Raw genomic sequence first — 16,386 nt, 5'->3', positions numbered from 1 at the left:
ATAAAAATGGTGGAGGATTTTACTTAAACATATTTTTGTTTATTAAAAAAATATGTCACATTTTTTTTTACCTTTTTCCTCTTATTTTTATATATTTATTTTTAATTAAATTTTTATTATAAACTCACACCTCTTCATCTTTCAAAACCTCTATACTTACTTAATTAATACTTATTATTAATACCTATAACTTCTAGCTTTATACCTTCGTAACCCCAAATTACTTAATATTTAAATTTGTGATATCTTAAAAGCACATCAAAAAAATATTTCTAACCAAATATATTTATGTTTAGCTTAATTGTCCTCTACTTTAATCTTGTAATGCAAAATCATCAAACACTTCTTTATATAATTATTTTTACTTCTAATAAGAATGATACAAAATAAGATATATAAAAGAGAATAATTGGTTTGTTTTTTTGCATGAAATTATAAGAGCAAGATCATTACTAAAAGTAAGACAAAAACAATTCTTGAAAACATTAAAATGTATTTGTAGATACGCTTAGCGGTGGGAGACAATCAAAATTATTATGATGTTATTTTTTTAAATTTTAAATAAAATATGAATCATGAAAACTATAATAAAAAATTAATTAAGAGAATTCATTTAAACATTTTGCTTAAATTAATAAAAAGCTTAAGACAAGCTAACTTGATTATGTTAAGATTTGATGCTAATTGTTACTGTTTTAAAAAAATATATATAAATTAGTAAAAATACTAAAGACGAGCAAACTTCATTCTCTTAATTACGATGCTAATTGTTTGTGTTTTCTTAATAGAATTAAATAAGCAAAGACTAAAAAATAAAAAANGCAAAGACTAAAAAAAAAGGGAGACTAAAAAATAGAGTTGAAATAAATTTTTTTAAAAAAAAACTTAGAATTATAGAAGAAAATTTCTCAAGGAAAAAACTAATGCATATAATCATTTCAAATATACTTATTATTAACCATTCATCCTCCATTATAATGATTCTAAAAATTTACTTAACTTTTTCTCCTACACTTTAATTATAAGAAAATATTATTTATTGTTAATAATTATAAATATTCATATTATTTGTGAAAAGTTTTTTTATGTTTACTTTATTTAGAAAAAATTCAAGAGTTTAATTATAAGTTTTTCGTAGATATATAAGTTTTTTTTTTTTATTCTTAACATAAAACCTTTTATCATTCATCTATAATTGTTCATTTATTACTTATTTTATTATGCATTTTAACAATAATATATTATTTTTATGTTAATTATTTATATCACTAAAAATTACTTTACCGAACTAAAATCATGTATCACCCATTTCCTTCCAAAGAATCAATATATAGAGAGAACTTTATATTTTAATATATAAATATTGAAGTACTTTTTTAAGTCTTCAAATTATAGGTAGCTTATCTATTACGAATAATTTTTCATATTTCTAAGTCTGTTTTTGAATTTATTACTATTTTAATTCTTTTGATATTTTTAAAAAAAATTAAAAGACTAAAAATCTCACTTTAAATTTTTAACAAAACATCAAAGTTAACCATATTTAATTTTGAGGACTCATTCAAATGGATAATGAAGTCATAAATTCTTAATTATATATTATAACTAACATAAAAGAATAGGTACTATTCAACCAAAAAAAATATAGGTATTTGACCGTACAGGTTCTTATTTTATGATAAAATTAATCCATGAATTGAGTTGAAATTACAAAGCTAAATGATAAAAAATTTTAACTGATCTAATTGGATTCAAAAATTAAATAAAAATGAAAATTTTTAGATACCGCGCATAGCGCGGCTAAGTTTACTAGTTTGTGTATAATTAAGGAACCAAAATTAATAAATTTTTAAATAATTAAAAAACTAAATCCATTGAGTATATAATTAAAAGACTATTTATGTCATTTTCTCAACTAATAACAATGATACATTCCTTCCTCATCAATCGTTCTTTTTTGACCATTTTTTAATCAAATACACATTTATACACATTTGATCGAGGAACAAGTTATTACAAGATTATTATTTTACTTTTAATATGGGATAAACATAACATTATAATTCTGAAATATGTTCTACAGTTTTATTCCAACCAAATATGGAATTAATATGAAATTAATTATTCTCGTATTTAGGGGTGTATAAAAACCAACCGATCGATAAATCGATAAAAAAAGTGTTATTAATTTATTACTATTGAGTTATTCATTAACACTTCTTAATGGTTTTTTTAAAAAAAAATGTATTATCAATTTAGTATTGGTCTTTAATATTGGATTAGAGTGTAATAATTAACTATTTTTATCTACATAAATACTAATCTCAATATCTTACTAGTTACTTTCCCATTTAGATCACAATAATTTTTTGTTCACAACTTCACATTATGCAAAACGTCAAAACCTAAAATAAGAACTATGTTTCTCTTAATTTCTCTCTGTGTTATACTTGTTGGGCTTTGTGGAGGCTTGTGAGCCGGCCCGACCCATTACTGAAACCCTAGGTTAACCATTTGGTTTTCCTATAAATATGATCCTTGTATTTGTAATTCCAAGTAGTAGCACAAGTGAAATAAAAATCCTCCTGTTACAGTCGTGGAGTAGGGAAACCGAACCACGTTAAATTCTTGTGTGTCCCGTTTGTGTTCCGTTTCTCTTTTCTCTAGATTATTTGTGTGTGTTGTGTGTTTAATTCCCAACAATTGGTATCAGAGCGAGGTTTCAACAACATTGTAACACAAACTGTGAGAAATTGTCACCTAGGGTTCTTGTGTGAAGAACTGTGTGCAGGGAGGAGTAGCCGCCGTTACCGTGTGGGTAACCTCAAGCAGCAGCCGGCTAGGAGAACCGCGCAGGGTGCGAACAGCCGTCGTCCGTGTGCTGTCCGTCGCGCCGTTCCAGTGGCCGCCGCGTCGAGGAGCCTCAGATCCAGCCGCGAGCGTCCAGATCGTGAGCATCGTCCAAATCGCCGCCCGCTGTCTGTAGACGCCGTTAAGGGAATTGCCGAAGTCCTTTGAGATGGCAGAAGATGGGAAGTTCCGAATTGAGAAGTTCGATGGTACAGATTTCAGTTGGTGGAAGATGCAGATTGAAGATTTGCTGGTTCAGAAAGATTTGGACGTAGTGTTGGGTGACAAGCAAGGAAAATTGTCTGATGCAGAGTGGGCAGTTTTGGATCGGAAAGCTATGTCAGTTATCCGACTCTCGTTGACCAAGAATGTTGCGTTCAACATTCTTAAGGAGAAGACAGCGAAAGGCATCTTGGAAGCCTTGTCTAACATGTACGAGAAGCCATCTGCAGCAAACAAAATTTTTCTGATTAGAGAGTTGGTGAACACAAAGATGAAGGAAGGCAGTTCAGTTACCGAGCACATCAACTCATTGAATTCGATCTTAGCCAGACTTTTGTCAGTTGGCATTAAGTTCGATGATGAAGTTCAAGCTTTACTACTGTTATCATCATTGCCTGACAGTTGGTCCGGAACGGTTACAGCAGTTGCCAGTTCAGTGGGACCTAATGGATTCACCTTTGAGAAGATTCGTGATCTCGTTCTTGGCGAGGATGTCAGAAGAAGGAGTTCTGGAGAATCATCAGGTGATATGCTAAACGTCGTCAGAGGCAGAGGAAATAACAGAGGTAGTGGGAGCAGGAACCGAAGAAGGAGTCAGTCAAAGGCTCGGGATGGCTCAGGTGTAACATGTTGGAACTGCAAGGAGGTGGGGCATTTCAGGAATCAATGCCAGAAAGACAAACAAGTCAACATTGCAGAAGACAGCGTCAACGAGGATTTGTTTATCTGTTGCGCGGAGAGCAATGTGGATTCCTGGGTCATGGATTCTGGTGCTTCTTTTCACGCTACCCACAGCAGTGAAGCATTGCAGAATCTGGTTATTGGAGACTTTGGAAAGGTAAGGCTTGCAGACGATAGAGCTCTTGATGTTACGGGCATGGGTGACATGGTGCTGAAGACGCCAGTCGGTTTCTGGACCTTGAAGGATGTCAGAGTTGTTCCAAGCTTGACGAAAAGTTTGATTTCTGTTAGGCAGTTGGATGAACAGGGACATCATGTGAAGTTCGGAAATGGGCAGTGGAAGGTCGTGAGGGGCAATCTTGTCATGGCTCGTGGAACAAAAAGAGGATCGTTGTATATTGTCGGATTACCGTCTGAGGGAGTGACCGTCCCAGTTCAGAAGAAAAACAAAGTCCGGTTCACAGAATCTCGTGGGCAGAAGAAGGTTGTCTTTGCAAGAAAGAAACCCAGAGCCACAGGTCAGATTCAGGATGAACGAGCAAGGAAAGGTTCAGGAAGACCAGTCAGAGGCGTTTGTGGCAGTGGGAGCACCGGCCGTGCTTCAGCCAAGGCTCCTAGAAGACAGTGGGTCAAGAGAACCAGTATTCCAGCTGTTGATACGTCTCCAGAAAATTTCTTGCTGAGTATGGAGAGTGTTTGTTCTCAGGGAGTTCTAGGATCCGGCAGTTCGTGTCTCAAGTGGGAGCCGGTAGGGACCGAGGACGAGTCAAGGGCAGTTTCAGCCGTGACTGATGTGTTGAAGCTTCGGGGAGCTTCAACGGGCCTTTCAGTTGACTGATGAGAAGGCCGCTGTAGCAGGAGAGAGTTGAAAAAGATTACTAGACATACAAGTGTTCTAAGTGGATGACAGTTGAAATTCTTCAAGCCTCCAAGTGGGAGATTGTTGGGCTTTGTGGAGGCTTGTGAGCCGGCCCGACCCATTACTGAAACCCTAGGTTAACCATTTGGTTTTCCTATAAATATGATCCTTGTATTTGTAATTCCAAGTAGTAGCACAAGTGAAATAAAAATCCTCCTGTTACAGTCGTGGAGTAGGGAAACCGAACCACGTTAAATTCTTGTGTGTCCCGTTTGTGTTCCGTTTCTCTTTTCTCTAGATTATTTGTGTGTGTTGTGTGTTTAATTCCCAACAATACTTGTATAGTTCTTTTTATATTAGTTATTATTGTTTCTACTTTGTGCTCATCTATAAAGTTACATTATTGTCTTGTCATGTCCAATTTACTAGAGATGTCATATATTTGTTTTATCAGTATATTATTATTGGTTAAACCGAAAATCGAACCGTTAAGGACCAAAATCAATAAGCTAAAAATCAATATAAAAAAATATATCTTATTGATTTGATTATTGATTAAGCGTATTTAGAATCTGAACAACGATAAACTGAATCGATAATAAATAAATAAAAATGAACTGGCCGATCGACACCCCTACGTCATACCAAATATTCCCTTTGTACTTTTCCAAAGAATAATAAAAGCATTGTCGTCAACATGAGTTAATGGTGCAATGATAGGACTGCTTAGAATTTAATCGGATTTTAATACGAGCTCGATAAAAGCATGCATTGTCTGTTTTCCTCAATGGGAGACCTGTTGGCAGCTGGCACTACAAGAAAATAACTTTTAGTAGCAGTAAATATACACATTAACAAAGAGTGATAAAGCATTTACCGAATGAAGTATCGCTATATATAAGCTTTAGGGATATTTACAAAATAAAGAGTATTAAATATCAAAAAAAATATGTTTCAAGTGACAATTAAACTATTATGTTAATTTATTGTTACTAAAGATACTCTGAGTAAAAATGGATAGAGAAGATATTGTGTATCCATTGATTGAAGAAAGTGTAAAGAAAAGAGGTTATTGTTTACAGGTTATTATAATATCTTATTTAATCAAAGGGTTGCTAATTTTTAATCATTTCAATCCTAGATGACTTGTTTTAGTCTAATTTCCAATATATTTTTGAGTTGTGTTATCAACTTATCTAAAAGTTTAAATTATTAGAAAAAGGTCATTTCTTTTAGTTATTTAATTATATTATATCTCAACAGATCTCCGGTGTTTGATTTCTTATATGAACGCCGAGTTATATGAAGTATGGTAATAATGCAGGTCTTTTTTTTGAGTTTTATAAGCAAAGAAGCAGCTGATAGAGTGAGTCCTGAGCTAGCTAGTAGAAAAGAAAATGCAGAATGACACGTGAGTGGCCGGGGGGAGGGGGGGCCTTGGGTTCAATCCCTACTCTATACTCTACTCTATCATATTCACATAAAAATAATCTGACATATTTATAGCCACGGATCAGTAGTATCTATATTGTTCTTAAATTTTGACTCTGCATCTATGAAAAAGAACGACATGACTAATAAATTAAAAACGAAAGAAGAGAAAGCCTTGCATGAAAAAGAAGAGCTTGTCAAGTTAGCTAAAGATGACCTGCTTGACCCCAATAACGAAAGGACATATGAAAGACCTTTTCAAGTATGGTGCAGGCAAGTCATCCTTGGCTACCAAATAAGACTCTTCTCATCATGCTAGACTTCTCTTCTTTTTTGTACCCCGTCTTGATATTTTAACGATGACTAAAACTTCTATTTTGAAAAGATATCTTGCATAAAAGAAAAGAGCATGTCAAGGTAGCCAAGGAGACTGCCTGAAACCAAATTAAAATGTGATTAAACACATTTTAGACTATGGAGTAGGCAAGTCATCCTTGGCTACTAAACAATATGACTCTCCTCTTCGTGTAAGACTTCTCTTCTTTTTCTATTGAGATGATTGCTATATTGCAAGTTAGCCAACTATTTATAGCCAAATAAATTAGTACTAGTTATGAAAGAACTATATAAGCATCTTTGACTTAATTCTTTTCTTTTATTATTTATCCTTTAATAATTGCTTTGACTTTGATTATTTAGCTACATTGTCTAATTTCCCAAAATGGAATAAGTTCTCTTCATTTGTAAAGAACATTTACACTCACTTTATCTCTAATAATTCTTTTAGGGGACAAGATCAAACAAAAATTATTTTTGAAGGAAATTGTCTTGGAAATATCTATAGTTTTTTTTAAAATAACTTTGATGTTCAGATCAGTTTGCGCACTTCAATTAATTTCACATAATACATCAATGAATGCTAAGTAATTAACTATGTTTACCATAATTAGAACATATGAAAAGAAATCACTGTATTTTTTCTCTCGAAAATGCAAATTCAGCTATAAATAAAATAGGACATATGATTAATAAAGGGAAAAGATTCATATAGATGATATATACTAGTTTGAATTAGTTTTCATCTTGCTAGAGGACTTATAATATTGTTATATATCATTACAAGTATTAACTTATTTTCACTTTTATTTTTAGAATTAAAATCATTTATCTATCGATTGATTTCAACTTATTTGAAATTGAGACGTATATATATATATATATTTCGTTATGTTGTGGAGCCTGATTAATATTTGAGGCTGTATTATTTATTCTCCATTTATTCTCTGTAACAAGAAACACTCTGATTTATTAATATATATATCCCACCGCCGTGGAAGTTTACTCGCGGGGTATTACCACGAAATATTAATTTCTCTCTTTCTCTCTCTAGATCTCTCATATCTTTCTCTTTAAAGTTCTTGTGTTCTTCATTCATCAAGTGTGTGTGAATTCGATCCTAACATTTTCTGAGTCTAAATTAGTATGACATGCATGCACATTGACACTTAAAAATTAGTGCATGTATTTTCTTCTCTTTTGTAGTTCCCAATACAACACAAAATTCGACCTTTTATAAATTATGATTGACCTTGATTATTTTGTGGGGCTGAAAAAATGGATTTGATGCCCAATTTTTATGTTTAAAGGGTATTCCTTCCAAACAATATGCTTTATCTAAAAAAAAGTCAAATATATTGATGATACAACTTTAGTCAAAATGGTATAAATTAATATGCAACTTTTTCCAAATTTTCTGATAGTACATGCATGAGCACATTTTTATTATTTTTAGTAATTTAAATTTAAGTTTAATGATTGAAGAAAATAGATTCATTATATTTCAAGTATTCGACATTGTTATAAGAAAGTCAATCAAGTCGTAAAATATACCTTAAGAAAATGTAGTATTACAAAGGCATAATACTTAAACATGACCCTTAGATTGGCTTCAATTTGTAACTATGACCTTTAATTTTGGGTGCGCACAAGTATTGAGCAAATAAACACATTCATCTTACGGCACCCTACATTGCAATTTTGTATCCTACGTGGCGTCCTGTGTGTATTATGTCAGGTAGGATACATATTGTGTCTACTTATTCAATTTTATGTAAGTTTAAGTGTCTACTTGTGCACACACAAAGTTGGACGGCATAGTTATCCGTTGAAGCCAAGTTAAGGGTCATGTTTATGTATTATGTCTATAACAAATAAGGAGCGGCTTATTTTTCCGTAAGTTCACCTCCATTCGATAACTATTGAACCTTATAGACTTGATCTCATACAAATGGAATTCCCGAGCTGATGCTCCCCTCAGCTTTATGTTAACTTATGTCTTATGCCTAATTCACGGTCCAAAAGCTAGTTCAAATGGAGGAGGATTGCTCAAGCATTTTAGGAGTCCAATCATCTCATTAACACCCCACCTCACCTCATTGCTTAGCATCTGGTGTGTGTGCATTTTTTTTATTTTTGGAGGCCCCACATTGGGTGAAAAATGACACCTCATGACGCTCAGTGCTTAGCATCTGATGCATTAGCAATTTTGATTGTCAAGCCACCAATGGAGGCCCCACATTGGGTGAAAATCACACCCCTGCTCTGGTATCATGTCAAATTAGGTCTTAGGTCAAACTTACACTCCAAAAACTAGCTCAAAGAGAGGAGAATTGTCAAGCCACCAATATAGAACTTTTGTCATTCGTATTTATTTTAATAATTGATATATAAAGGTCCCTCTACCATAAGATGACAATGGAAAAGAAAATATAAAGCTGAGTTAATAGTAGATATTAGAAAGGTATGACTCCATGCAATGTGAAAGGACACATAAGAAAGAAAAAATTGAGGGAGTGAATTATAAGATGGAAAATCATTCACCAACAAAAATAAAAAGTTCATTTATTTTCCATGTCAACAAAATAATTCTTCTTTTCTATAAGGTTGACAATTGAGTTTGCAAAAATATATAAAATAATAATTGATCCTTTAATTTGGAGAACAGTATTCACTCAGTTTCAATCCAAAATCATAAAGAATATATTCCAAAATATGAGTTGAGATCAATTGGAAAGAACAAAAAAGCAAAAATAATAATAAAAAAAATAATTAAGATCATACAAGGCTAATTTTATTTTTTTTCACTTTTTCCCCCTTCTTGAAGCTATAAATAGAGAGATTGATAGACAAACTAATTGCATCACATATTTGTACAAGTTAGATAACATTAATTGAAGAGGGGTTTTACATGAAGTTGAGAGTATTGTTTAGTAGCCAAGGATGACTTGCCTACTTCATTTGATATATAGTTTAAAATAATAATATTGACAATATTTGTCATTTGGTCGTAGGCAAGTTATCCTGGCTATCTTGACATGCTCGTAATTTTTCATGTAAAACCTTATCTTCTATTGCTTTTTTTTTCTCTGATCGGATCATTCTAATCTTTTCTGTATGATTTCGATCTATTGCTTTAATTTCTCGAAACTTATAAGTTTTTTTTTATTCAATTTCATGTTGAAAAATGATGCAAAAGATATCTGATTGATTTCTTTTTTTTTATGTAATAACTGTGAAATGTTATCATACATGCACTAATAAAATATTATCATACATGCACCAATAATATATATATGATTAAATTATTTTTATGCGTATATATTAGATGTTAAACTGCTTTAACTTCTTTTTATGTTTATTTTTTCATACTTTAAACTTTTTAATTAAACAAAAATTTCGACTTTATCACTGTATCATAGATATTGAAATTTTATTGATATTTATTATATTTAATAATAAAGGTTCTATAACCTCTTGACCTCAATGAAATAGTTTAGTAACGCAATAAAAATTTTTAGTGAATTACCATTATAATAACTCCTTTAAGGCCAAAAATATTTGAGATATGTAAAAAGAAAATTGAAAAAGAACATTACTATTCAAAATGCACTATACATTAAAAGGGGTAAAAAGGTAGTTAATGACCAATATCTTACTTTACCTAACATACATTGCGATGAGATGGTTAAATCTCTTCATTTTTAATCAAATCTTTCGATTTCAAGCTCTTAGAAATGAAAAGAATCTCATTAGAAATATTATTCCTGCAATACGCAAATTCAAATTTAATCGAAACTCGAGTCCCAATGTGAATAGCAATACTCACGTGTGGACCAAAAAAATATTGATACATGAGAAAATTTGTCAAAATATTTCTTAAAAGACTTGTTTCTATTTGAAATGTTATAGATCAACCTAAGTTTGCTCCCAATTGATGTAATTTATTATTGCGTAATTTGAAATATTTAATCGAATTGATTAGCTTTTTCATTTGTTATACCTAGAGTCGTCATTATTAGAGAGATAAAATAGAGTACTAAGCTAAGACCAAAGTAGTAAAATGTAAGTACAAAGTTATGTGTGTGCAAATAACAAGTTCTAATAAGTTTTAACCAAAGCTACAATTAATTTTTACAAGAAGTCAAACTTAAATTATAAATCATCAAATTTATACTAAAACCAACAAAATAATAAGAGACACCATATGCAACAAAAATTATGTCAAAACCTACAATCAAATTTTTTTTCCTATATCGATCAAATCTTCAGTTAAATAAATAATATGTACTTATTTTTTCAGAATAGTATACATGTAATTATTTTTTTAATGTCCTAATTGAATTTTTATTCTATTTTTACAAGTTAAATATTTTTTTTTATTAAGGCTCCTTCTTTTCCTATTTTCCATTTTTAATTCGGAAATTCACATTAATACTCATTTCTTTTCAAGATTATAATTTATGTTAATTTTTGAACATTTTTTTTGGTTAAGAAATAATTTATACACACATATATATAGTGTTAGTTAATGGCAATGAAAGAAAATAGCTATAAGTAACAATTAAACCCCTCATTTTTAAAAATTTTCAATTAGCTAACATGCATGTGTCCAGTTTTTAATTAATTAAGTGGGGAAAAAAGTTCAAGTGAAAAAATGTTGAAAATTAAAAAGGTGAATAGTAATGTATATTGTTCAACGATGCATACATTAATTTTCAAAACAAATTTAATAATCATTGAATAAAATAAAACATTTTGAAATGTATGCCATTTTGTTTCATCAGTGATGATGTAATAGCTTCATTTTTGGAAATATTTTTAATGTGGAAAATACGTTCGGTGATAAAAATTTATACTCTAAGAATTAAGTTCATATGAACCTAATAATTTAAGATATGTATTTCGTTGAATTTTATTTTAACATTAGTAATTTATAGGCACTGTGTACTAACAATTTTGAAATTATTAATCACATGACAAAATAACAAAATTGACAAAAATATAATACCAAAGGAAAATTAAATCATTGATGATGTACTAAGGAAAACACTAACATATACTAAATAAATGTGAGATTATTTTATTTTATATCTAATTGATTAGTTTTTTACGATATAAGTAATTTTGAGTTTATATAAGCCACACCATATTCAATATGTGATAACATTTTCGGATTCGACTCCTCTTTATTTCTGTTCTCTCCATTTTTTTTCAAGTTTCTATTTGGATTAGTGACACATGACATAGGTTAAAATAAATGATTAAAATTTAATTTTTAAAGTAAATTTCTAACCATGATTTAATTGATAAATACATTATATTAAGTATTAAAAATTATTATAATATAACTATCTTAGCAACATATTATCTTATCCATAAAAATAGGGAAAAAATATTCTCTTCCTAAATTTCTTTTATACGTAAGATTTTTTAAAATTTTCTTTTAAATTGTAAGATTTTTTAAAATTTTCTTTTAAATAATCTTTTTATCTAATTAACTAAATAGAAGTATAGAAACTATAATTAACTACCGTATGTCTTGGTATCACCATATTTGTAATCCTATTATGAAATTGAAATTAGCTTGTTAAAATGGTTCGAATATCGCTAGGTAATTTATTAATCACGGATCAATATGCTTTTAACAAAAGATTGCAATAAAAATATTATATGAACGGAAAAAAAAAGATCCTACGATTAAAAAAAAAGGAAGAAAACTTTTTTTTCTATATTTATGGACAAGATAATATGTTGCTAGGATTGTGAGATTATAATAATTTTAATACTTGATATTTAATGTATTTATTAACTAAATCATGGTTAGAGGTTAACTTTGAAAAATTAAATCTTAACCATTTATTTTAACCTATGACACGTGTCATTAATCCAAACAAAAACTTAGGGAAAATGGAGAGAAGAGAAATGGAGAGGAGCCGGATCCAACATTTTCAGGATTGTTAATCACTATTCACAGAATAAAATAACAAGTTTCTACATTAACTTATATCATAAATTGGAAAAAATAGCAACTATTTGGAGTAACAAATCCATAGATTATATTATAAATTTTCACTTGTGAAGTTTAAAACTTGAGAGTTGATGGTCTATTTTAGTTTTCTCGATCTGCAACCAAGTTCACAAAACGGAGTTTATAAAACCCCTTGTATAGTCATAATAAAGAAAAATATAATTGCACAAATGTCGTATATCAAACAGATTTTTCTGCATTCTCATTAAATTTTGCCTTCTTTGCCTCGTAATCCTTCTTAGCAGCCCTAATTGCATCCTCAGCTAGCATACTGCAGTGAATCTTTTGAGGTGGAAGGAACAGATGTTTTGCTATCTCCCTGCAGTAAACTTAAATATCAACGACAACAACAATACCTAGTGTAGTCGCACGAGTAGACTTTAGAGAGGGTAGAGTGTAAGCAGACCGTACCCCTATTTTGGGAGGTAGAGAGGTTGTGTCTGATAAACCCTTGATCGGGCTCAAGGAAAAAGAAATAGCGGAAGTAAAGAATCTAGCAAGAAGCATGACAAAGCATTCTTGAAAAAGGATACAATCAAACAATACAGTAATTTGAAGATAAAGAACAGATTTGTTTTCTTAGACTATCTGATCATCTCTATCCACAGATGATAAGGAAAAAAATAAGTTGGATCAAAGAAAAACAGTAAGGGACAGGTATTTAGAAATAAGACTAATGGGTGGTGTATCGGTTGTTTGGGAGTTAATAATGTTGCAAAAGTTGAAGTTGAACTATGCCATGAGGTAGTCTATCCTAACGAAAGAACACGCTTTCATGGGGATCCTCGAAAAGCAATCGATTTCAAGATGGATCAGTTTTCTTCAAAGTATAGGTAAAGACAGTTTTGGCACAGGAAATCCAGTCTTCTAATAATGAATATATATGCTTTCAGTAAAATGACAAACGCATTAACACAAGAATAGCCACATGATTTAGCACGCCTATTGTTCATTAGATTCAAGTGAAGTTATCAAGCAAAATGGAAATAGATCAAATTTAAACATAGCAGGACTGGACTTGATAACCTCCGTGTACTAAACTTAAGATTCACCAGGTCCTTCATATGAGCATCAATTCTGTCATAAATAATCCCTTTTACAACTGAGTCAAAACCGAGGACAAAGAGGGAATTTGTAAAATGCTTTAAACTGCAAATATACATGCATTAGGAAAATGCTTTTACAAATAAATGCATCATACAGATAGTCTAACAAGCAATGGGGCCAGTTAGTCAATCCTCACTTCTTTTCCTGATGTAAGTTGGCCAAGCCTCGAGTTAGAAGGGAAGTTCTTTTGGTATCCCGTAAATAGTTATGATTGCTTCTTGGTGCTAAACTAATGATACACTTGCTATCTCTCAAAAAAAAGTTGCACATATCCAGTTCCTCGAAGTAAGTTCACTCTAAACTATATTAAGAAATGAGTAGTTTTAGTTTTAAAACTCGGTCTATAATAGGCCTAGTCCTCTACTGTTTTCTACTTAAATACCAGACTTGGTACACATTCAGGACTCAAACCCATGTAGTGCCTACTACACACCCCGTGTTGTCTACATTGCCCTTTAAAATTTAAACCAAAGGACTTGTTGCATTCTGTTTTTGTTCTTCGGCTAAGTTTTCTTTCTTCTTTTTCTTTTTTTGAGTAAGTATTTTTCGGCTAAGTTTCAAAAAGCTTTTCTTCCGAGGTTTCAACAAGTTCATAAAAAGTAAAGAATTCTTAAGCTCAATTCAATTAATCCTATTTTAAGGGACCACCTTCTAATTGACCCATTACAGGTGGGGATGAGATATCTAGTGTTGTAACCTCACTCTAAAATAAGTTACACCTTCAATTTTGCTGAATCGACACAAACAAGGATAAAGGAAAACCTCTTATCTCCAAGCAGTTTTCAACCTTAATCTTTTCAGCGCATGTTAGGAGGATGATGCAAACAGTGCACCCAAAGAGCTGAAGTAACATCCTAGGGACATAAGTTTCAAATCTCAACAAAGATGACACAAAGTAAATTTTTCATTTGTTAAAATCTCGGGGACCAGAATTACTTGGGTACACCTGTATTAATAAGAGATAACATGTATCGAGTGGGTTGGTCAACAAGCATGCCCGTTTATCGATAAACATGCATGCCAGCTAATACTACCACCCCTCACCCAAAAAAGGGGGAATTAAGCTAACCGACTACTTTGGTTAAAATGCTAATTTGCATAACAGTATTTTTGGAACTGAAATCTGACACAATTTAGGAGTCACTGAGTACACACTTGACGAAGCAGGAATGATAAAAATGGTTTCTTTGAAATGAAACTCAAAATTCGAGACATATAACTAAGAGAATCAGCTTTGTTCAACTACTTAAGGTCACTACAGGCAGGAAAAGAAAACTGGAAAGGGACAATCTCAAACCACACTATGTACCATTAAAACAGACACAAAAATGACAACGGAAAAGAAAGTTCAAAGGACTTACGTGTTCTTAATGGACAATGCTTCCTCCATTGTTCTCCCTTTCACCCATTCCGTTGCTGAAAATTAGAAAAAAAAATTGAACTCAATCACCAACCCCCATCTTAATAGAGCATCATATGCTCAGTAAAACAGTACATAATGTGAAAAAGGGTAAATAGATTCCTCTTTTTCAATTCAATTAGAGATAATGATCAAAAACACACTTAATGTATCACTATTTTGCAAATTTCATACTTTAACTATCAGGTGTTTGTGCTCTTTCTGTTCTTCTAATGTAATGCTATCAGTCACCTCGTACTACCCCCATTGCGCATTCTATGTATCATGGAAAGGGAAAGTTCATACTACCACGGCGGGGAGGTCGTCTCCCAACACATTCTCCTACCTGAACTAGGACCAACTATGTATCAAAACACACCTCGACAAAATTTCATCCACATTAAATTCGAGCTAATTTCGATAAATACTTGGTTACAATTCAGATAGCAAACGGAAACACCTCTTAGTTCACTTGGAAAACTCGCAAAAGGGTGATTATTACAATTATCTCTTTCACTTGGTACTAAAAATTCCCGGAAAACACAGAGATCAACAAAGATTTCGGAATTGAAAAAGCGTACCGAGTGAGGAAGAAGCAATAGCAGAGCCACAACCAAAGGTCTTGAAACAAGCATCCGTAATTTTCCCGGTCTTCTCATCGACTTTGATTTGAAGCTTCATTACATCACCACAAGCCGGAGCTCCGACGAGACCCGTACCGACTGTGGGATCGTTCTTATCAAAGGACCCAACATTACGAGGATTATTGTAATGGTCCACCACTCTTTCATGATATAGCCGCCGGAAAATCCCTTGCGCCACCACCGACGACGACGGTCGTTGCCCTAACCCCGGAATTCGATTTCCGACGTACCTCAACATCTTTCTGATTTGCCCTAATTTGATTGAATTCGGAATTTGCTTTCAAGAAATTACGTCGATGCATGTGGTTGTATATACAATGACCTATTTAAATTTGCATATCTCATTGATTTACGATTTAATTACTTAAATACACTTTAATTTATAATATTACATATTTTTATCAAATTTTTGTACGTCCACGTATATGTAACCCATAATAATAAAATCAAAATTAGGTACAATTTAGGAATTATTGTATATAATAGCAAACTAATAACCTAAAATAAATAGAGTAACTATTGTTTGATTTAATTGTGCCCCATAGCAAACGTTTGTCAAAGTTTGCTAGTCGTCACTCTCCCTCTGCTCGCCTCTCTTGCTTTATACAACAGAAGTGCATAAATTTTGTTTCTGTTTTATATAAAACGAGAGAAAATTGTATATACACATGAAAAAACATATATATTCGTGCTATACACTAAATTATACAATTTACAAACATTTTACTTCGATTCAATTATATATAAATGCAAATTTTATACAAATATTGCAGCGAAAAAGACCAACGAATTATACACTTGCGAATTATACAATTGCAGTGAAATA

General features: G+C 31.6%; 1 protein-coding gene across 1 annotated transcript; it reads right to left on the bottom strand.

Annotated features, from left to right (window-relative positions):
* Nucleotides 1-12,412: 12,412 nt before the first annotated feature.
* Nucleotides 12,413-15,877, bottom strand: LOC107024612 (iron-sulfur cluster assembly scaffold protein IscU-like). Its single transcript, XM_015225599.2, has 3 exons — nt 15,498-15,877; nt 14,879-14,933; nt 12,413-12,729 (listed from the first exon to the last, which is right to left on the bottom strand). Exons 1-3 carry the CDS (start codon nt 15,796-15,798, stop codon nt 12,591-12,593), a joined length of 495 nt encoding a protein of 164 aa, XP_015081085.1. The 5' UTR covers nt 15,799-15,877; the 3' UTR covers nt 12,413-12,590.
* Nucleotides 15,878-16,386: the final 509 nt, after the last annotated feature.

The sequence above is a fragment of the Solanum pennellii genome, chromosome 7 (genome assembly GCF_001406875.1).
Source record: "Solanum pennellii chromosome 7, SPENNV200".
Taxonomy (NCBI): domain Eukaryota; kingdom Viridiplantae; phylum Streptophyta; class Magnoliopsida; order Solanales; family Solanaceae; genus Solanum; species Solanum pennellii.
Note: the sequence above shows the minus strand (reverse complement) of the source record. Positions and strands in the feature narration are given on the sequence as shown.

Coding starts and splice junctions, on each gene's coding strand:
- LOC107024612 (XM_015225599.2), bottom strand. CDS start 15,798: ATGTTGAGGTACGTCGGAAATCGAATTCCGGGGTTAGGGCAACGACCG. Junction 14,934..15,497: donor TATTGCTTCTTCCTCACTCG/GTACGCTTTTTC, acceptor TCTAATTTTCAG/CAACGGAATGGGTGAAAGGG. Junction 12,730..14,878: donor GCATTGTCCATTAAGAACAC/GTAAGTCCTTTG, acceptor AGTTTACTGCAG/GGAGATAGCAAAACATCTGT.